This window comes from Lissotriton vulgaris, chromosome 1_1 (genome assembly GCF_964263255.1).
Source record: "Lissotriton vulgaris chromosome 1_1, aLisVul1.2, whole genome shotgun sequence".
NCBI classification, from domain to species: domain Eukaryota; kingdom Metazoa; phylum Chordata; class Amphibia; order Caudata; family Salamandridae; genus Lissotriton; species Lissotriton vulgaris.
In genome coordinates, this window is record NC_141685.1 from 318,135,514 (window position 1) to 318,157,994 (window position 22,481).

General features: G+C 39.8%; 1 protein-coding gene across 1 annotated transcript in view; it reads right to left on the reverse strand.

The window, feature by feature from the left end:
• Positions 1 to 440: 440 nt before the first annotated feature.
• DMBX1 (diencephalon/mesencephalon homeobox 1) overlaps positions 441 to 22,481 on the reverse strand; it is a 42,601-nt gene continuing 20,560 nt past the window's right edge. Inside the window, exons 2-5 of the mRNA XM_086936162.1 lie at positions 12,338 to 12,513; positions 10,938 to 11,133; positions 8,199 to 8,553; positions 441 to 1,646 (exon numbers count right to left, since the gene is read on the reverse strand). Of these exons, the coding sequence (XP_086792288.1) occupies positions 1,246 to 1,646; positions 8,199 to 8,553; positions 10,938 to 11,133; positions 12,338 to 12,495 (1,110 nt within the window). The 5' untranslated portion in view covers positions 12,496 to 12,513 and the 3' untranslated portion in view covers positions 441 to 1,245. The remainder of the gene's footprint in view (positions 1,647 to 8,198; positions 8,554 to 10,937; positions 11,134 to 12,337; positions 12,514 to 22,481) is intronic.

A 22,481-nucleotide genomic window follows, 5' to 3' on the forward strand; every position in this document is an offset into this window, starting at 1 on the left:
TTTGTATCTATTTCTTCATTTATTCTTTGATTTTCACTTGCAGATGCTTGCTGGGTTTGTGTGTTGTACTGTGGATGAGTGAATGCAAGAAGGAGGGTGGTTGCATGCATTGATAAACGCAAGGAGTGTCAGAGAATATGTATGGTGAGTTCATGTATTCCAAACACAAATAACTTTATTGGCATTATCAGTTATAAGCCAGATGCACTGCCATTGCCAATGAAATGTCAAGATATGTTTTGATTTCACAAATTTCTGTTGGCAGATGTGACAGATGCAGATAATTTTCATTAAACTAGTCAATGAAATGAGAGTACAACTGCTACGTGAATTCAGTTTGAGCCATACAAGCTTTTTTATTGTTACATTAAACATACTATAAATTTCAAATGTAATATACATAATTTATAAATAGAAGAGTATGTATTTAAATTGCGAACGTAACTGTTTCTTCAATCTGTATGGTTTACAAGATCCAGTGCTTTCGTATAGTTTTGTCACTGACCCTTTTAGACCTTTTTCACTAGAATACTTCTAAAATGGGAAATTAATGGAAGTGCTTAAAAGAGGCAGTCACTAGGCCACAGAAGTGCTACAACAGGAAAATGAGGCAATGTAATTTCTTGGTCTCCAGCTTTTAACTTTTCACACAGATGGCATAATTGAAGTTTGAACTAAAAACATTCAGTGGTAAAAGAAATCCATACATATTTTCATTTTGCTGAATAACACCACCTACACATCTGGGATACCATTCAGGAAATGTCATTTTGAGATAGAGCCAGAAATGAAATCATACAGAGTAGGTCACCACAATGTGCATAAGGCAACACTGACATTTACACACAACTGGAGGACATGGCCCACGTTTTATTCTATGTACAAAGCTGCAGATACATTTTTTGAAGGAAACTTGTACATTAATCACCATTGCACACAAATGTCTTCTCATACCAGTTCTTGAGAATATGTTCACCCAAAATGCTTCTACTTTCTTCATTATGGGTACAAACACAACTTGAATACATTCTTCTTGCCTTCTATACCAATACTTGCAAGGGAGTCAGTGCCTGACTTGTGCATAAGGCTTCTCAGAACTTGGTCAGAGACTTCATCATATAAAGATGGCCTCCATCAAGAAACAGCACTAAGAGGGCTGTATAGTTTTGAAGGAGATCGCCTTGAGGGCCAGGGTACTCCTTCCAATGGCCAGTCTTAAGACCAGTCCCACACCCTGTCTTGCGGTCAGTTAGGTAAAGTGTCCAGTCCAAGGGACGCAGCGTGTTGCTTGGCTCTCAGCCTCAGGTTCTCAATGCTTGTAGTTTTACTGTTCAGGCTTGGGAGGCTGCTAGAGGCCTGCAGGATAGGGGTAGACCATACCTGCTGGGCGTGGGAGAGTGACTGGTAATACGACTGACAGTGCAGGGAGCTTAGGGGTGCCATGTTGACATTCATTCCCAGGTATGGTACCGCAGGAGGGCTCCCCATATCGAAGGAAGAGTAATGGACCAAGTTATTGGTGGCCGCCATGTGTTGCCGGAACTGCTCCTGGAGGCGGAAAAGACTCAGGGGGGAGGAGGCATAGGAGTGAGTAGGGGGCATTCCACTGCTGGAAGAAGGAGTCACCGAAGAGCTCACTGGAGAGTCTGCAATATATAAAAAATCCAAAATCACTGTTACAGCAACACCAAGAGGCAAAATCTTGCACATACACAAATCTACTCAGCCAGATGGTAAGATGTACGTGCTGTGTTGTGTCTGGGTTTTAATACTATGCTGCAAACTCCCATGTTCGTGGCATCCCTCTTCACATAAAGATTACACAGTGCTTAGATGACTGTGCGGTTACTGAGAACTGATGCCATCCATTTGTTCATTGATAGAATGCAACAACTCCATGATTATTCAACACTTGATCTCTGGGGTGAGTTCACAAAACTACATTCCACTTGCTGTAATTGTATATAGACGCAGTAGTCAGAGAACAAACATTTCAACCCACCATCAGGTCTGAGACTAAGAAAATCTTACACTGAGGGGCACCAACCCCACTTCTGTGACACCAATGTATGCTGGAGACATATTTCCAGGCATATTCACAAGGGGATGGTGCCTGACTCACATGCTCATTCCCCAGGTAACAGGTAGAGTTCACATTCTACAGTCACATGTCCCATTACAGAAGATGTACCAATGCTAGCATGTCTCTTGCTTTGAACATCTTACATGGGCAGGTTACAATGAGGAGGTCCTTTCTAATAAGCCTGATCTCATGGATCATGTGTATGATGCGTATCAAAAGTAGACAAAGGCATTTACTAGGTCAACACACATAAAAGGTATGTGTGTCTGTGTGTAGAACCAGTGTGCCAGCATACACAGTGTACTGAACCCAAATCTTTGTGGTAGGTCGAGTGCCTCCATGCAGCATGCCCCTGAAAAAGCATGGTGAACACACACCAAAATCTGCGACAGTATCTTATGCAGGTAACTTACCACAAGCAGGCACACTTCTTCCTTGGCAGCAGACTTTGGAAAATATGCCCCAGTGTATATTACTACACCTCACATAAAATAGGTAATGTGCCGGTGCATCAACATGCCCCTTTTCACTAAGGACATTTTGGTTTAAAAAGCACACACAAAGACATGGAAGCACAAGTGCTTGTAAAAAATGATTGGCCATTCGCCAATTTGCAAGTCTAAAATACCTCAGGGCCATATTACGCAATGTGTACCCTGGGGTACTCTGAACTAGGGAAAACACTTTCCTCTGCTCCTGGTACACGTTAGCCCAGGGCACACTAGTTGCTAGTGTGCGCTGAGCATATATTTAAGTGTGTATGAATATTCCCTCTAGAATGACAGCCACGAGAGGCTGCCAGCTGTTAAGGGGTGATCTGGGAACCCTATCAATGCATAGGCCTCTTAACTGTGTCAAACCTTATGCGGGTTTCCAGCCCTTCACCCACCACCGCACATATTGCAACCAAGGGTTTATGATGTAGTGCTACATTGTGCAGCCAAAACCATATCGCCTGGCAAGGGCATACGATATCTTTGCTAGTTCTTTTTAAGTATGGCCAGAGACAGCTTTAGCTGTCCCACGAACTGCGTGAAATTAAAAAAGCATAAATAAAAATACAAACATAAAAACATACATAGCAGGACTTTTTGCTAAGCTTTCTTCATCCATTGGTCTGTTCAACTGCCTTTCAAATGTTGCTACTGTCCACCACGCGATGCAGCATGATTATTATTATATTATATAAATGTGTTGAGCACATGGAGACCCGTGGGCATACCAGCGCTAGTTGAGCAATGTGGACTGTGGTAGTAGCCTCCATGGGGTTTCTTTCTCAAAGACAGAGGGGCTTATTAGAAAGAACCTCGTTAAAATTATCGCTGTTTTAGCGACAGGAAATTGCCGCTAAAACGGCGATAATGGGCTTGCTAATATGCATTAGAATTCCAATAGAAGCCCAGGTTAGATATGCAGGACATCCAACTTGGGCTTCTATTGGAATTCTATAACTCGTATTAGTAAGCCCATTATCACTGTTTTAGTGGCAGTTTCCTGCCGCTAAAATGGCGATAAGTTTAACGAGGTTCCTGCTAATATGCCCCAGAGTTTTAAGCCATTTTCTAAAGGTCAGTTCATTATCAACTGTCTGAGGCTGATGGGAGGCTTGTTCTGGAGTTTATCTACATTATACCTGGAAGAACTGCCTCCACTCCTAGCCCTTTTGACGGGAGGGGCCACAGCCCGTAGTGTATTAGAAGATCCAAGAGTTCTCCCCGGTTTGCATGGAACGATCAGATGTCGGGAGATGGAGGGGCCTGATTTCAGAAAAATCTAACAAATGGTGGGTGACCCAATATACCCTTGCAGGCTTGGGCAGTTAATGTAAATTAAAAAATACCAGCAAGGGAATTTGTTTGAAAAAATTATTTACAGAGGTCAGATTGAAAAATTACAAATATCAATTTATCTGACTGAACCTCATTGGGATCTGTGCATGATTTATCTCAATCAACCTTATTGTGAGACATGAAATGAACAATCAAAAATGAAAAAGCAGCAACACGGGAAATCTTTTGTATCAAAAGATTCTTTTATACATGAAAATATTAAAAATTCAAAGGGTACAAATCATCTCGTAGATTCAATAAAAAATCCAAATGCCAAAGGAATAAATAAATTGTCCAATTCCACATCCGAATAAAAAGTCCAATCAAATCAATCAATAACAAGTGACTCCTATTGTTCTTAATAGTGAAAGCCAAATGAAATGTATGACAGTAATGAATTACATTATGGCTTTATAGGGGGTCACCATTACAAATATATGTTGTCCTGAAGAAGGTCTTGCAAGTAAACAACATAAGACCGAAACGTCGACTGTTAAGTCCATCTCAACGCTGATTATTAACTACGCATTTGGCTTTCACTATTAAGAACAATAGGAGTCACTTGTTATTTATTGATTTGATTGGACTTTTTATTCGGATGTGGAATTGGACAATTTATTTCTTCCTTTGGCATTTGAATTTTTGATTAAATCTACGAGATGATTTGTACCCTTTGAATTTTTAATATTTGTATATATAAAAGAATCTTTTGATACAAAAGATTTCCCGTGTTGCTGCTTTTTCATTTTTGATCGTTCATTTCATGTCTCACCATAAGGTTGATTGAGATAAATCATGCACAGATCCCAATGAGGTTAAGTCAGATAAATTGATATTTGTAATTTTTCAATCTGACCTCTGTAAATTGATTTGGGAAAGCTCTGCGTGCAGTGCTATGAAATTGATCCTTTGGGCAACCGAGAGCCAATGGAGATTAGATATAGCCTGACGTACTTACGTTTTGAAAAGTGTCTAGGGATGTTTGATAGGATCCTAGCTACTGCGTTCTGCACCACTTGTAGTTTACGAAATACTGCTTTTGGAGTTCTCAGATAAAGCGAGTTTCCGTTGTCCAGGAAGGAAAGAATCAGTGCCTGGACTACTAGTCTCCTGGAAAGAGGGAGGATCATGTGAAGAATTTTTCGCAGCCTTCTAAGGATCCCACAGCAGCAGGCTGCAAGTTTAGTTGCTTGAGTATCCATGGATAGGGTTGTATCCAATCATACTTCCAAGCTTTTAAAAGCCGTTTTAGGTACGGGGGAGACTCCAAGCAATCTGGCCCACCCAGGGACTTTTGGGGGTGTGCAGTGTTCCATGAGTGCAGTGCAGCATGAGACAATGAGTTAGCCCACTTCAGCAATTGGCTCTCTTGCATTGCACGTGGTTGCATTATCCCTGATCACATAAGCACATCCACTTTGAAAGAACTGCACTTCAGAACCAGGTCTCATGGTCTGTTTTTCCTATTCTTTAACGTTATTGGGTATTGTTTAGCCATCCTTGTCTGCTTACGGTGTCTTCATGTTACAGTAGTTCAAAGATAATAGCATCTTTTTTTGTGGAAATATATACTTTTTTCCTTGATGTGTGTTAAATTTTAAAAGGTTTTATAAATCTGTTTAAGTTGCACATACTTTCTAGGAAGCACATTTTTATTCTATTAAATGTTTGAGCAATTTTTATTGAAAGCATATGGCGGACACTTCTAAATTGGGATATTTTTTCTGCTCTTCATTTCTGTGGCTTATTGTTGCAGCAAAAAAACATCACATCCACTTGCCAAGGACAGTCCTGTTGGCTTTGAGCATGCTGGTTTTAAAGTAGTGTGAAACTCACAATATTTATTTTAAAAGTGGCAGATTTAAGGACCCCCTGAAATATCAAGAAATGTTCCGATTCATATAAGGAACCACTGAGGGCAGCGGGGGCTGGTGCCAATTGGCAGCCATCCCCACCTCTTCCCTCATGCCTCCAATGTACCAAACCCCCTGACAACTGCTGCACACCTTGCAAGGTTTTGCAACTGCCCAGATAGGCTTGTCTTGTGCACCGGCCACTCCCCATCATGAAGTCCAAAGCCATGTACTCTTGCTTTTGGGACTCTGCACTATCTCGTATGACCCTCTCGGCATCTCTCACTGGGTAACTGTGGGAGGACTGCAGTCTTCACAGCAATTTCCTTCTACAGAATGTCCCATCTATGTGACATATTGTCTCTGTTAGGCACCCCAGAGCTGATCTGTAATTCGGACATAGCTTGGGTCAAAGAGGCCTTTAACCACAAGAGAGGTAAGGCTCTAAGTGGCCCAACATAAAGACAGTTACAAGCACTTTATGATGGTGAAATCTACAAATAAAATGGAATTGTATCTAACTCTGGAAATGTCAACCCAACACAGAAGACTGTTAACGTACTTTAGAGTAAACCTGTTTCCGCAGTTGTTGATAGGGTGGCATAAACCAGGAGACTGCCCTTTTTTTTGCACATGTGATGTGACTAATGCACTTTAACATTATTTTTATTTATCCTAACTGGTCTGCCTTAAGACAAAAGTATGTTCGCCCTCTCTTTGTGCCTTTGAATTTTAATCAAGTGAGACCAGACTTATTGTACCTTCAGTCTGCTGCTTTCTATCCCGGTTTCTGGCAGGGGTGTATTTTGCTGAATTGTGAAAATATTTGTATGTCTGTGTTATAGCATTTATTAATATGTTGTCTTAATAATCTGCTTTTTATAATTGTATACACAAATTTTATAATTTTTATTTATGATGATGATGATTAGATTAATGGTTTTTGGTGGCCCCCAATATTTCCTACTGCCATAGCAGACCCTACAATTGAGGTATTTGTTTGTTAATTTTTATTATGATGAGCCAATACACTGTTCATTCACAACCATTTCCCCCTTTTCATTAGATGTTTATCATGAATTTGTAGCATCTGCTTTGCTCATGTATTCATAGAAGTTTTTTTGACAGTTTTAATTGTTTAAACTGTGCTTTTATGATTGCTATTGCAAATCGAAGAAAGAAAATTTGATGATTATGACATATTGGAGTAGGAAGACTTCATTGGTGGGTTAATGAGACTTTAACTATGCTCCAGTAAATTAGGCAAAGTTGAAAAGCTCTGCCTTTGCCCATAGGATACATTTTGCAACTTAAACTAGCTTAGAATAGCCGTAAGCCCACCCCTATCAATATCATAGTACTGCAAAAGTTCTGCAATTCTCTTCTCCCCAACTAAATATTTGTGGAGAAGCTGTCACAGACTGGTTCTCAGACTGGAAACGCTGATTCATGGGACTCTCCTTGCCCTCTTCTGTCAGAGAGGGCCAACAGTGTGGGCAGTGCATATTCTGTGCCACTCTATGAGGAGAGTGTCTCATTTGCAGGATGTTTGAGGATGTTTCTCAGAGAAATCACCTGTGAAGCTTTCACGCATGATATCCTGAAATGTAATTTTGCAGATGCACTTTGAAGACCCATAGAACATCAGCTGGGTCACTTAATAGGGCCTGCAGACATGGTTAACCCTTCTGAATGATAAATTCCTGAATTGTTTTTATTTGAAGCTACTAAAATTACATTTCACACAATATAGTTTTTGGGAGCAAATATCTGAAAAAAATAGCAACATTCAACCAAACAGCATTTTTGGAAATACTTTGCCATGGAGCTTGGCTGCAAAACTATTCTTTAAATGGTGAATTTCCACCACAGTATTGTACTGTCCGGCCTGCCAACATACATGGTTCCATTGTGTTTCACGCAATATTGGCTCCCTTCACACCGGTACCTGGTAAGAAAGTGATGGATCACACAATGGATCATAAGGTGGGCTGGAACCCCCACCATAGAGTGGGTTTCCAGCTCGTGTACAGCCGATGTCCGTACATGCCAGCAGACCCAATTCAGGCAGGAGACTGTCTCCCCCCTGAAATTGCCTGTGCTTCAACATAAGTCAATGGGGAAAATACAGTCCCACGATTTCTTTTTCAAAATCTCCTGTTTCCCAATATCAAAATGTTGGCATGTATGGATGTCCGCTATAACATGTGAAAACTTCCCAGTACATTGGCGACGGAGTGAGAAGTTTTAGCTTGCTTTTTGGTTGGGGGGGGTGTAGAAATACCTCACAAGCAATGCTCTGCACAAATCACTGATCCTCTGTGGCCCCCTCACAATGTGAAACATGTTTAGAAGATTGCGAGTGTTTATCACTTTTGGTTGGAATATTTTTTACAGTCATGGAATGAAAACAACTTCCTTTGGTCCACTCACCTAATTTTGGACTTGTTCGCTTGCTATGGAAGGACTTGCCCTCAGCACTAGTGCTTTTGTCTGGCTTTAGCTCTATGGGAGGGGTCTTGAAGTCTTCCTCTCGGTCTGTATTGTCTTCTGCTGCTGATTCGATGCCAGACTGGTCTGAGAGAGTCAGGTTCAGTTCCGCGCGTGCCTCGCTCTTTGCACTGTGTGGCGTTTCCTGCTCCGATGGAGAGGTTAGTGCTTCCGGTGCAGGCTCATCATTCTTTCCTTCACTGTGACTGACCTCAGAGTCTTTTTGCTTCTGCAGCTGTTCTTTCTGCAGGCTGCGCTGCTTCTTCCTGAACTTAGCGCGTCTGTTCTTAAACCAAACCTATGTCACAGAAGGAATGAATGAATAGATGTTAAAGAGAGAACCAATTCATACAAATATCAACTACAAGATGCAGAAAACGAGAAGAGCAAAGGTTTTCCCTATACTTTAACGTAGCAAGCTCTCCACCCTGACTGTGGGCTCTGTGTGGTAATGTATAGGAAAAAGTAAAAAAGTTTAATTAACTAAAACACAGCAAAACTATTTTAATGTTAAAGTAAATTAATGCTATATATTTATTTAAAATATACAAGCTAAAGCTCTATAACTTAATTTGAATTACATCCTTAATTAATTTAAATATATTAAATAAAAATATTTTTTTATAGTTTAAATAAAAAATTAATTCCCACTGTAAGCAAAAAACTCATTTTTTTAGGGATTAATATTTATTAATAGTGATGTATAGAAATCATTAATTTAATTATATCAAATAAAAAAATGATTATTACACAAATGTATGAATTCCAAGAGGTTATAAAATAGTTTATAATAAAATAATAAATATGACTCATTTTTAGATATTTTTCAACATTAAATTATATTTATTTTAAACAATTACATTTAATATTATTTCCTTCTGGTTATATTTAAAGTTCCTAGCACAATTATTTTCTATGGGAAGGTGTTGCAGTGTCAGTTGTTGGCTATGTGTGATGCTGAACTCACTCCAGCTCTGAGCTGGAGTGATTTACTTACTTTAGAAGTGCACTTTGTGAAAAACAATGGGTCTACTCTTTTTGAGGTGTTGCATGTCCTTGCCTAAACCCCTTACTGACCTTCCCTAAATACCTCTTTAATGCTCCCTAAACTCCATGCATTTAGTAATAAGTTTTTCCAGCTCCTTCCCCTTGTCCCTCCCATATTTATGGCTACGGCATAAACAAACATGTGAGAGGATCTCACCATAAAAAAGATGGGACGTGGAGATATAGACTCGTAAATTTGCGAATACCATTTTGTAGTACGTTAGGTGTACTGCTGATGTTCTAAAAAAATGCAGTTTGTGAATACGCCCCAAAGATTTGACTAAACACAGGATTCCAGTTTATTTAAGTAAATGAGAAACTATATTGACTCAGGCCTGGAGAGCTTATTTTATCAGCCACAGAAAGGTGGTTGCTTTATTTTCTGCTGGCTTCACGCCTATTACCTTCAGATATGACACAGAATCACATCATATAGATAAATGTAGGATATTGTAATGCTTTCCTATTACACATAACAATATCCTATATATATATATATATATCAACACAGTTGCAGGTTTTGCCCAAAGCGGAGAGACCACAAGAGGTTTCAATTCAGCTTGTATTCCTTTAATGTCAGCTTGCCAGCAGGCTCTGCAGCAGTAAAAGATCCCAAAGTAATTAATTTCGCCAGACGCGTTTCGGGACACACAAAGTCCTTTCATCAGTGGCTTTGGTTTAAAAGGGGAAACAGGAAGCACGTTTTTCTACACACCAGATCAATTAACACACACCTGCCTGAAAGGGCGCGGCCGTATGCACAGCCTTCTGGTTGTTGAAGTGCGCTGAAGTTTTCACCAAGTGGGCGTGCTGCCCGAGTTCACAGTGAAACACATAGTATTTCCCAAGTGGGTAGGAATAAATTGCCGTGCATTGTCTGCTATGCTCTTGCGCTGTCATAACAAGCGATCTGGCCCACCGCTGATGAGCGGCTCCGGAGCTGATATGACTGACATCAGCATCAGGGAAGGAGGTGATCTGGCGCCTGGCAGGAGGAGGCCAGATCGCTTGTTATGACAGCGCAAGAGCATAGCAGACAATGCACGGCAATTTATTCCTACCCACTTGGGAAATACTATGTGTTTCACTGTGAACTCGGGCAGCACGCCCACTTGGTGAAAACTTCAGCGCACTTCAACAACCAGAAGGCTGTGCATACGGCCGCGCCCTTTCAGGCAGGTGTGTGTTAATTGATCTGGTGCGTAGAAAAACGTGCTTCCTGTTTCCCCTTTTAAACCAAAGCCACTGATGAAAGGACTTTGTGTGTCCCGAAACGCGTCTGGCGAAATTAATTACTTTGGGATCTTTTACTGCTGCAGAGCCTGCTGGCAAGCTGACATTAAAGGAATACAAGCTGAATTGAAACCTCTTGTGGTCTCTCCGCTTTGGGCAAAACCTGCAACTGTGTTGATATATATATATATATATATATATATATATATATATATATATATATATATATATATATATATATATATATATATATATATATATATATATATATATATATATATATATATATATATATATATATATATATAATTCAGCTCTGAAGCGATGATACACACAAGTAGTCACAAGAACCTAACATATGTAAAGTCTACACTTGCGAATAAACATGGAGGATGTGGGTACCTGCACTCGCGCTTCCGGGAGGTTGGTGCACATGGCCAGCCGCTCCCGCATCACCACGTCTGGGTAGTGCGTCTTCTGGAACGTCTTCTCCAGGGCCTCCAGTTGCTGGGCGGTGAAAGCTGTCCGGCTGCGCCTCTGCTTGCGATGCTGAGATCCATACCGGGCTTCCAGGATGATGTCTTGAAATGTACAGCCGTTAGAAAACAAGTCAAGTGGCCAATTTAATTATTGGAAATAGTGAAACAGCTCAACACAAAGGTTCCTGCATACAAATATCTAAAAATAACACATTGCTACCAAGTCATCAGTTTCTTACATGACCTTCACAAATCAATATGTCCTTAAAGGACTTAAAATGTTGTGATCACCTGATGGATTTCAAATGCAATGCACCATGTTACTAAATATATTTCCCTTGCTCAAACTTTTCTGGTAATGCAGTGGAGCAATAGAAATATCTGCTATCCGGGTTACAGATGCCCTGAATTGAAGGTTTGACAATAATTACAGGTAATGCTCAACGACTACACGACTACAGGACAGTGTAAAATTCTTCTGTTAAGATGTAGAATTTGCTGTCTGTACATTGTTACCAATGGATATTCCGCATCTTTATAGACAAACCTCTAAATACCTCTGCATTACCTTGTGGTAGTGATATTACTGCTGATGGTCATTACTCTAGCACTTTCCTGCAAACCCTCCTCATAGGCTCACAAAGTGGCAAATATTAGGCAGTAACTGATTTAAAAAAATCTTCTAGAGCCAGAAATCAGATTGATGCCACTGATATTGCTTAAAACCGAGTTTGTCTTTTATTCGAGGTTATGCTCACAAGTGACAAAAATATGTCCAATATCCTTTGGAACAGAACGTGGGAAATGATGGGAAGGTTATAATTGACTCTTAAAAACAAGTGATTATTGTTCCCCAGGTTGGATCACCTTTGTGTAATCACTTCCGCAAAGAATTCAAAGGCTGTGTCCACATACTACAGTAAATATACATGTCATTTTCAAATACTTATTACAAGAATACAATCCCATAATTTAAAATTACAGTTTTCTGTGTTGTCACAGAAAATGCCCAATGGGACATGATGGGTTTTAATTAAAGTGCTAACCTACCAGTGGATCAACAGAGTGTTGAACGTCAAGTATTAGTGGAGGATATTTGACATGCCATATATTTGGGTAAAAAGTAGAGAAGGGGGTTCTCTTTGTGGAGCACCCATGGGCGGTGGGAACAGGGAAGGTTTTCATGATTGACAGGAGAGCTGCCCCTTGCATAATGAATCCTTCTTGTTTATTTTCCCAGAGGTAGAACGTGTTGTTCTAAGTTCTCTTTCTACCTTTTGATGCACTGAGGGGTAGTTTAATGTCAAATAGTTGTTCTTACCAGCCAGTCTCTCTGCCAAAGTCAGGGCATGCACAGAAGGTCTGTAGTCAGGTGCATGTTGCTGCTGAGCCTGCTGCGCCGCCTGCTGGTGGAGATTATACATTGCACTTAAAGAATTCATTGCATGGAGAGAGTAGCCGTTCACTCCATAGTGCTGCATGATGACCGCACCGTGCGCCTGCAAACAACAGAGAGAGAAGCACAAAACTGTTGAGTATTTTGTACCACTCAAACATTATAGCAGAAATGGATAGTGTTAAAATGAATTCGAAGACAGTGGCACAAAAACATCTGCAAGAACTGAGTGCCATGAAAACACCCTTGACATAGAAAATCATGTTACACCTGGGGGGGCATTTTTACTTATGCATTTTATGGTTTGTAATAGTAATAGTTTCTCCATATACAGACTTCCCTGGTGTCTTAGTGCACATTCTCAGAGTCAGACATCTTTAGTTTCTTATTGCATAAAGTCCTCAGCAGCAGACATTTCTTGTATATTGTTGCATGATGTCCACACTGACAGACATCTCTTGTGCTTTGATGAATAGTGTCCTCATGGTCAGACGTCACTCTTGTATCCCAGTTCTAACCATCTGCTATGAATCAGATTCCAAAGCGGCCATGGGGCAATTAAGTCATCATAAATGCCCTCCTTTTTAATCTAGAGTCTTTTATTATATAATTACTACGTGGCATTCGTATTAGACCTGAAGTGCAAAGGTAGAAAATATTAATGTTAATAGCCCCTTCGATGCGGATGACAAAGCCAGCTCGTCATGGGTGTTACCTGCGCTGCGCGCATGATGAGCTGGCTTTGTCACGAAAGCCGCGATTTTTTAATTTCAGTGCGCAGCGGAAAACCCGCTAGCGCGCTAATGACAGTTCTAACTGCGCAGAAGTGCAAAAGATGAATATGTGAGTGAGTGTAAGCTATTAAAAAGAACACCAGGTGAATCAAATCCTACAAAGTGAATACTTTAACAGAAGGCAGATGGAGCATGTGTGATTTGCATTATCGCAGGTCAAGGAATACAGTAGCAGAATAAGTGGAAATAAAATGTGGCTTTCACGTGGTAAAAGTCACTATTGCTATATTGAGTGGAATTAGAACAATAGAGAGGATTTGGAAAGGGTGGGGGAGTCCCACATATGTGTCATGATGCTTGAAGGAGAAATTTGCTATATGCCTGAAAAGTACTACTACATCTACTCAATCTTTGGTGTGTTAATTGCTCAATGCACCACCATTTGTCTCACATTGGTCCTGGAGGGCCAGAACCATGCCAAATGCTCAGGATATCATCTTTTAGTGATTTTTTGTTTATTTATTTGTTTATTTATTGTTTGTACATTTTTATCCTAAAATGTGGTGCGGCGCTCCTCGGCTAAAGTTGGACATCCTCAAAACATCTAAATTCCAGAAAGAGCATTGCAAATTTAAAGATATACCTCTTTTAAAGTGAATCTTTTCTTTCCTACTTTTCAATTGTTACAGTGCCCTTGAGTTGTAATTTTTTCGTTGAAAATGTTTGTTTTTATTTGCTTATTTTTACTATTTCTTCTTACTTTTGCTCTCAAAATTATAGTTTATCGAGTACATTTCTCACACCTAAATACAGAATAGTTGGTGAAGTATTTAGCCCAAGCTGAATAAGGAACAGAATAGTTGTATTGTACAACCTACCAGTGTTACCTGATTAATAAGCCTTCCTTTCAGGTTCGATTACTCATAAAACTGACAGTTTCGTATTTATCTTATTAGCTTGAGAACAACTTTGTAATTAACACAATAAAGTCAAAAAATAGAGTAATCAGTAAACAGACGCTTGAATTTAAAAGGAAAAATTGTGTTTTGAGAACTGAAGCGAATATTTAACAGAAGCAGAAATGACTATACAGCTGAAATACATTGAGGCAGAACTATTGGGTGAAGATTATTAGCAATTCGAAGACAAAATACTTCATTTCCCAAATCTGCCGTCTCCAGCGTTCCCAGGGAAGTCTGTTGGCTTTCAGTTTCCTTATGAAATTATATAACATTTTGTGCCAGGTTCTTGGTCTTCAAGTGTTCCGGAAACGACACTGATTGGACCTCCCAAATAAACGAGTACAAGTACTCGTGCAGATGAAGGTATGTATGAAACTCAATATTCATTTGACAGGTGTTTACATTTGTCCTGGAATCTTCGGCTGTAGCTCTAGCTGCAGGTGGGAAACTGATTAGGTATGCTGCAAAATAATGTTCTATTCATATCTTGTGTCTCTTTGCTAGGGTACGAATAAAGTTGTATCTGAATAATGTTGAAAAGATCAGTGGTTCAATTAATTATATCACAAATAAAAAAATGCATTTTCAGAAACTCGCTTTTGAAGTGTTGGCTAGAAGAGAGAATATGTACGTCATATTTCGCTGGCGGCGATTTCTTCTCAGTCACCGGAATGTTGCAAATCAATGAAGTCCCTTTTTCCTCAATGTAATTCACAACTCCAGGGTAAATGTACTGTTGCCACATAATGTCCATAAGGGCAATCGTCATTACAGAAATTGGGATTTTTCAGAGTGTGGTAGAATTTCACGTTTGCATTTTTATTTTTTGTCTTATGTATCACTCTTTTTTGTAGACTATCTCAGTGGGTTAGGCCATAGATGCTGAGATTTGTGGGCAACTTGCATGGTATCTATATAAAACACAGTGGGTCGCTTTCCTCCTTAGGTAGATTAAATAAGTAACACTAGCCTGATATTTGCAGGACCTTAAATTAGGAGGAATCTATACATACAACATTTTAATATATTTCATTTGCTTAAAAATTACTTTTCATTTTAGTTCCCCTCCCCTTAGCCCTCCCCACCCCACCCTAAAAGGCATTGATATAAGAATAAACATCAGAAGTGACCCAAATCGTATCTCTGAAAAACTGCTGAACCTACGGTACTGGAGCTTGGTGGAGGTGGAAAAAGAGAACGGTCAAGGACAGCTTCACTCGCCTTGCTGTATCACTACCTCACTTCAATAAGGACCAGAAAGTCCACTTCTAGTGAGTACCAAATACACCGCTGGTGCTGATACCCGCAGCTCCTTCTGACCTCTGCCCAAACCTATAAGAGAGATCTCTTGTTCACCCTCCATCTACACCCATCCTGTTACATTGTTCCTTCTCCCCTTGCTATGTACAACTCTACATTGCTCACTAGTTAGATGTACACTTTATAAATCCCAATATATAGAACGTATGGACATGTGAATTAAGATAGGCCTGGGTTATGACGCATGACGTATCTTTCCGATACACTGCTTTATAATTAGGAGTACACTGTAAGTTTTAAACCGTAATTCATACATTCGCACAAAGGCAGGAGACTGATCTTGACTCTTGATATTCATTTACACTTAATACAAATGCAATCATGCATAAATCCCGATAATTGGGTTTTATGTATTGCAACATTTCAGTTTTTCTTGTTCTTATGCTTTTTGCATAATTTTTTTATGTGGAGGACTGGTTCTAGAAAAATATAATGCAGGCGAGGGACCAATATATTGAGCAGGTATTTTGTGTGCTTGTTGTACCTAAGGACAACATCAAATACAATAACTGCCCAATACACTTGTTAAGTATCTTGCATGACTTTCATACCGAAGTGCATACATTGCTTATACATTGCAAGCAGACAACCAACCACATATAATCTGAGTGATACTCATATACATGTTTTTATTAAGTTGTGCACATCACGAGTTGGGAAACAATGACACAATGTTGTCCACTCTTCGTTATGCTGTGTGATTTATCACTTCTCATCTCCTGCTTCTTCTGTGTACCTCTGGCACTGACCTATACTCATGCTACCAGTTTACTAAGCACTGTTAAATATATTGACGAAAGTTCCTGGAGCTACTAAAAGCAGTAGAAGCCATGCTTAAGTAAGTCCGATGCAAATGGCGTGTTTATGCAACAAGATATTGCTAGAAAGAACAACACTTTTGCGTGACCTGGGTCCATCCTATAGTGAGATCGGTAGAAGTGCTTCAAGAATGAAATTGGAATCAATCATGTCCTATTTCCGCTCCACTGAAACAATGCACAACACTTTCTAAATTGGGTACTAAACTCAAAACTTACAATTACCGTCAAATATAGTATTGTATCATTTTAACATTTGCCAAAAAACAAAATGGGTCAGATGTTATACTAAAATTCACTCTGATCTAAATTGCTAATTATCATTGTAGTATACTACAATAATTTACTCGAAAGCATAGCCTTGGATGTAACATTCTGATTGGGTACAAAATCCATTTGTGGTAAAAAAAAAATTAAAAAAATCTTGAATAAATCCGGTCACAAAAGCTAATAGATTCTTCAAAAATGCAATTGATTCCTCAAAAATCACAATAAATGTTCTACAAAGAACAACAGTTTGAAGAGTACCAACCAATTTATTACTCTGCACATTTCCTAATTTTCAGACAAAAAAATGTAAGAATTTGCCAGAACTCATTTTGTGCAATAAAATAAATATATCGGGGTACATTTATCAGTTTCAAGCCAGGGGACCCTCTATAGACATTTCTGTCTAGAGAATCGTGTTAACCAGCAAAGGGGTTAACTGGAAATTCACTCGTTGCTAGCCTGTATGTGCCTTTACGCTAGGTCAACCTAGAATAAATTAAACACTTAAAAAATCCTGTGTAGCCATTTTTTGTTCAAGTAAGAGAGTCATTCATCAAGTCAGCGCCGTGTTGTACAAGCTGTCGAATTGTGCTTACATTGGTTAAAATAATCTTTATATTCCATTAAGCAAACAAATAAACCGAGCATGCCCACTGGCTCCGCAGAGCACCTTCATTTCTCAAATCTGCAAATACATCTCTTAGAACAGATCAGAGGCACTGCATCTTCTCTGTCATGTGGCGAGCACTACATATTGCATGCCTGATAATAGGCTCTGCATGTTTCCTATCAGGAGCTGGCACTTTATATTGTATGCCGGCTCTTAGGCACTTTATCTCCCATGTCTGGTGTCAGGAACTCCTTCTCATAGCTCTCATTCTAGGCCCTTTATTTCTAATGCCTGTTGGTACGCACCTCTGCTTTAATGTCTTTCAGTGACCTCTGCACCTCTTATGTATCCTATGGTGGATGTAGCAAACTATACAGTTTGTGCTATGTATATATAACCCTCACCCACGCAGTGTGTCTTGCTTCATCTTTGAGTCTACTCTTGCTATGAGGACAGGACACCTACAGAGAGTTAGCACCTTGGTGAGTGGCTCCAAACAGTGTGTTCCTTCAGTGTGATGTGAGGGTGCTTGCATATGAATACTGCCCCGTTCCTCTTGCAGTGGCATACCCTTGCTCCTCCCATGCCTGTGCAGCGCACAGCCCACTCCTACAGTGACACTGTACCATCTCAAACAACCCGAAGCTAAAATTGTGCCAGGGTTGGTCTACCACATTTGTTGTCACATCCTTGCTGCAAAAGTGAAAAACCAAAAAGCAGCCAGATACGAACTCTCATTGTCTAGCTGTGCAATGCAGAGGCCAACAAATGGAGAACCCTCTGACACATATTTTGAGGTAATGCAATTAGAATGTACTTGTCTTGTGGATTTGCCTTTTCTTTTTATATCATGTGCATGACTTTTGCATCAAAGGGTGGAGGCACCCTGTTCTGGGCCCAGAAAGAGAGAATGTCGAATAGGTACAAGCAATACACCATCTAAGTGAAAGAAACAGCGGCCTTAGGGCCTTGCTTTATGAAGCTCCCTACCAGCCCGCCTTCCCCATTTCATCCATACATCATGAACCTTTTGTTACAAAGCAATTCAGTTTGCATACCCTTATGTTGCTTGAACCTTTTACTAGGATTTCTCTAGGCAAAATAGAGTAAACGAATTTGCAATTCAGAATTCAGATATCAGAGCGAGGCTAGGTAATGACACAGTGAAATGTATAGATTAAAGTACATGTTGCATTAGACTATATTTCCATACATGTCATACAGGCAGGTCAGCAAGCATTTAGTTCATTATTTCAACAATGTCCTTTAGCAAATAAATTGACCTGCAAATAGACTACCTCTTGGTACACGGGACAACGACAAGGGTGTATCAGAATGGCAGCTGAGGGCATGGTGGCAGCTCAATGAGCATTTGAGGCAAAAGTCTACCGACCAAAACTATTTTCAAATGTTTTAAAAAGAAATATCAGAATCTAAAAATCGACAAGAAGCCCTACAGAGCACACATGCCAATCTGTTTTTCATTTACTACATTACAAATGATTATTTACACTAAGCAAACGATTGTATGTTATTGAGACATGTGAGTAAGGTAATTTTACATGTAAGTAACATATGAGGTGTGAATGAAAAGAGGAAGTGTTTACCAGCTGTAAGAACAGTTAGAAGGAAGAGAACTATGAATGTGTCCTCATGTAATGCAACTGGTGCTATATAAAGCGCTCTCATAACCGATTCGGGTCAAGTTTGCGCTATATAAAACTCTGTAAAATTAAACTAACAGTCGGTAAAAGCAGTCTGTGAGCATTTTCTCTGGTGTTTTCAGGCCTGCACAGCTGGTTGCATGTCGCCGTCTTAATGAAAGGCTGTCTCAAAGTTTTTAAGTTTGAGCGGATAATGCTAAAACTTTTCCTTTTTGCAAATTTGTTGTGTGTGTTTTAAGTAGGTCTGTGTTTTTGTTCTTGGTGATGGACAGGAGGGTGAATGATTGAGTTTACCTGCTTTGTAGGTATGTTTCTACGTGAAAATGGCCTTCTTCGTGGCAGAGACCAGGTTAAATCAGTATAGTGGCTTCCAACTATAGCCAGAGAACGCAGTACCAGCCTGTAAAGGCAAGGTGGGCGAAATCATAGCTAGAATGAAAACCACCCTGAGCCACTGTCTGTTTTTAGAATTAATGCAATCATTTTCATCCATCACTCTTTGCCTTTCTCAGTGGAAATTGTTTTGAATCTGTCTCTACTTTTCTAACAACTGATGGGCTGTGAACCATATTCCTGGGGCTGAGCAAAAGTCAGAGTGAACAGGGTCACAGTGGGAATCAAAAATACAGAGAAGCAAACCACTCTCTTCAGTTTGCTATGATAGTATAAACCGTGTAATAAACCACATGCTAACTGGTCTGAGAAATATTCTTACAAGTACATGAAACCAGAGACTTGTCATCATAACTAAAGTTTGTTATAAAGAGAAGGAAGGCTTCTACCATTCAGTTTAATAAATATGTAGTTACAACATGTTAACATTTTGCTCGAACCATAATGTACATTTTAATTTTGCAATACCCACGTGTTCGCTTGTTATTACATATTCGTTATTGTAGGAAGATTTTCAGCTTTAAATGCCAACCAGATGCAGTGCAGAGAGTGACAACCCTGTGTCCAGGTAGGATAGTTGCAGACCTTGCTTTTCACATTGTACAATTTGAACTTAAAAACTACACTAACCATTGAACAATTTTAGTTCACTAATATATGGAGTATCTTGATGTATTTCAATATTTTAAGTTTCATTTTCACAATTGCTTTATAAACGTTCTTGGTTTCTCATATTTGCTTGAAAATGCACCATATGTCCTCTTGAAATTGTCGTAGCCTCAACAACATGTTAGAATTCAAGAAGGCTATCAAGACACACCTCTTCCCACAGGCATAGGCCTGTTTTCCCTCTACCTCGTCCGTTTTACTGCTGTCAGCGCCGGGACGCCTCTCTGCTGGGGCAGCTGCCGCACTTTATAAAATCACTACATAACATAGCATAACATAAAAAAAATCCTACAGTACGAACCCCCTCCAAACCCCCGAACCCATTTTATGACAGTCTGGCGAGCTCATTCGCTTGCCAAGTGGCACTCCATACAAACTTTTACGCCTCACCACTTTCAAATGTCACCAGCCGCCACTGGAGAGCACTTATCACTAGCTGGGCGTTGAAAGGAAAAGATAGAGAATAGTAAAGCTGCTTTAGGTTTGGCAGTTTCCAACAAGGAGAAAGAAAAACAAGGAGCCGTTGGGTGGGATCATATGCTGAGATGTGCAGGCACTTGCTTTGTCCAGAGCAGACACGCCACGGACCGCGGCTGGTCCAGAGCAAGGTTTCTTATAAGCTGCATTTTAGGCTTGCTGTTAGGAAGGCATTAAAAGCAATCCTGGTGTTTTGTTACTTTTTAGAAAGACAGAAACCTAGTTTCATCAATCTCGATTGGCCACTAACAAAAGGCATCTACTGAACCTTATAATTCTTGGATTGATTGGTTGAAATGTTTAGAGTCATTTTATAGCACCCAATAAGACACTTTCTTGTGGGAGCCATCAGATAGGTTTTCGAAAGATAGAAGATTGTGGCAGGCTGTTGATTCTTAATGAAAAGGATATGGGTTCCACCACAGATGATAATAGGGAGCCATATCCCTAGTAAATTTTTTTAGAAGCTATACTGATGTGAACCTCTAAACTTTACAAGGTTGACCACTTGTCTCAAGATTAGACCAAACAAAAGTTTTACATTTCTTGATATGGCACTTGGCAGGGCTTTAAGTGGGGTGGGTCCTACTTGGTCTCTGACTTGGGGAGAGGATGTGGCCTAATGGCTAGGGCAGTCAACCTCAAAGTTCGAGTCTCTGCAAGGATGCTCAACATCTTGTGATTCTGTGCAAATCATGTAAACTTCCTGTGCCTATCAAAAATGAATGTGTCTGTCTGTGACGCAACTGGTGCTCATGTAAAGCGCTCTGATACCTTCATGTCTAGTTCGTGCTATATAAAAATCACATCTCCCCAAAAAATCCACTTAAAACGGACATTGAAACAAGTCCCTGTTGGGCCCTATATACACGTCCTTAATTTCACAGGCAAAACCTTTGACTGATTTCTCAACAATGACGGTAAAAAATCTTTAAGGCAAATCCATGTCAGCAATGCACAGCGCAGTGGTTCGAATCGTCTAATAGAAGCCTTTTTAGGCCTATTTTAAATTAAGAAAGATGGCCACTTACGGAGCTTACTTTTGCAGAACATCAACAATGTCTTTGAAAATTGAAAAAGGCTACTGTTTGCCACAAAGGATTTGAAAGTGCAGACGACTTTTTGAGTGTCATGTAACAGGGGCACGTGAGGAAGACATTTCCTCAATCAAGACAAGACAGTGATTACATAGACAGCAATAAATGCCCATTTGGTAGGCAACAAGGGCCTTGAAAATATTTATTTATTTAAGTGTTTGTACTGCATGAAATAGACCCACGGGGCTGTGAGGGGGCTTAACAAGGAATCAGGGAACTAAATACAAAAATATTGCCTGTATTTGTCGAAAATGTGTGACTTTGTGAGTGTCTAGTGACAAAAAGATTATTTGATGAATTTCAATGAAGAGTGGCGAGGTTGGTATAAGCAGTGAACCATTAGATAGTTCTCAACCCTGTTAGGAAAAATTATGGTTCTTTAAGCTTAGCAATATACACCCAAATAGACTATGAGATTCCTATTTACATGGTCTTATACGCATAATGTAGTTGCAATGTTTTATTCCAGAAACTTTGTAGAGGGTCCAACGAGGGCAGGAGGTAACCACATTGAGAAAAGATGTATACTCAGAGAGTAGGGAAATGAGGGAGGTCGGTCAGTTAAAATGAGATACTGCTGCACAAGCAATTTTCCCATCTTACTTGAGAAGATGTCAAAGAAATAGCTGATGCAAGATCAATTGAGTTCAATAGTTTGTGAGCAGTTCCAGAGAAGGGTTGCTTTGGGGGGCTTCTTTTGTATACCGCTGGGGAGCTCCAGATGAAGGAAATGCGCACTGCGTAGTTGACGTTGTCTGCCTGAGATGACGCTTTCCTTGAGAGATAGTTAGAGATTTGGAGTGGAGCTATTTGTGGATAATGCAGGCATATTTCAAGGCACTTCCGGCTTCAATTGGTCGTCAATTCAAGAACATCAGGTCAGATGTGATGTGGTTACATTTATTGGAGCCTGAGACCAATCTCGCACAGACTGTAGGTTTGGAGAAGTCTGGATCATAAGCTCTGCATTCTATGGGGTCACTCACATGACTTAATAGGCTCTAATTTTTAATGTTTAATTTTTATTTTAATATTTTATTTTGACTGTACCATGGTA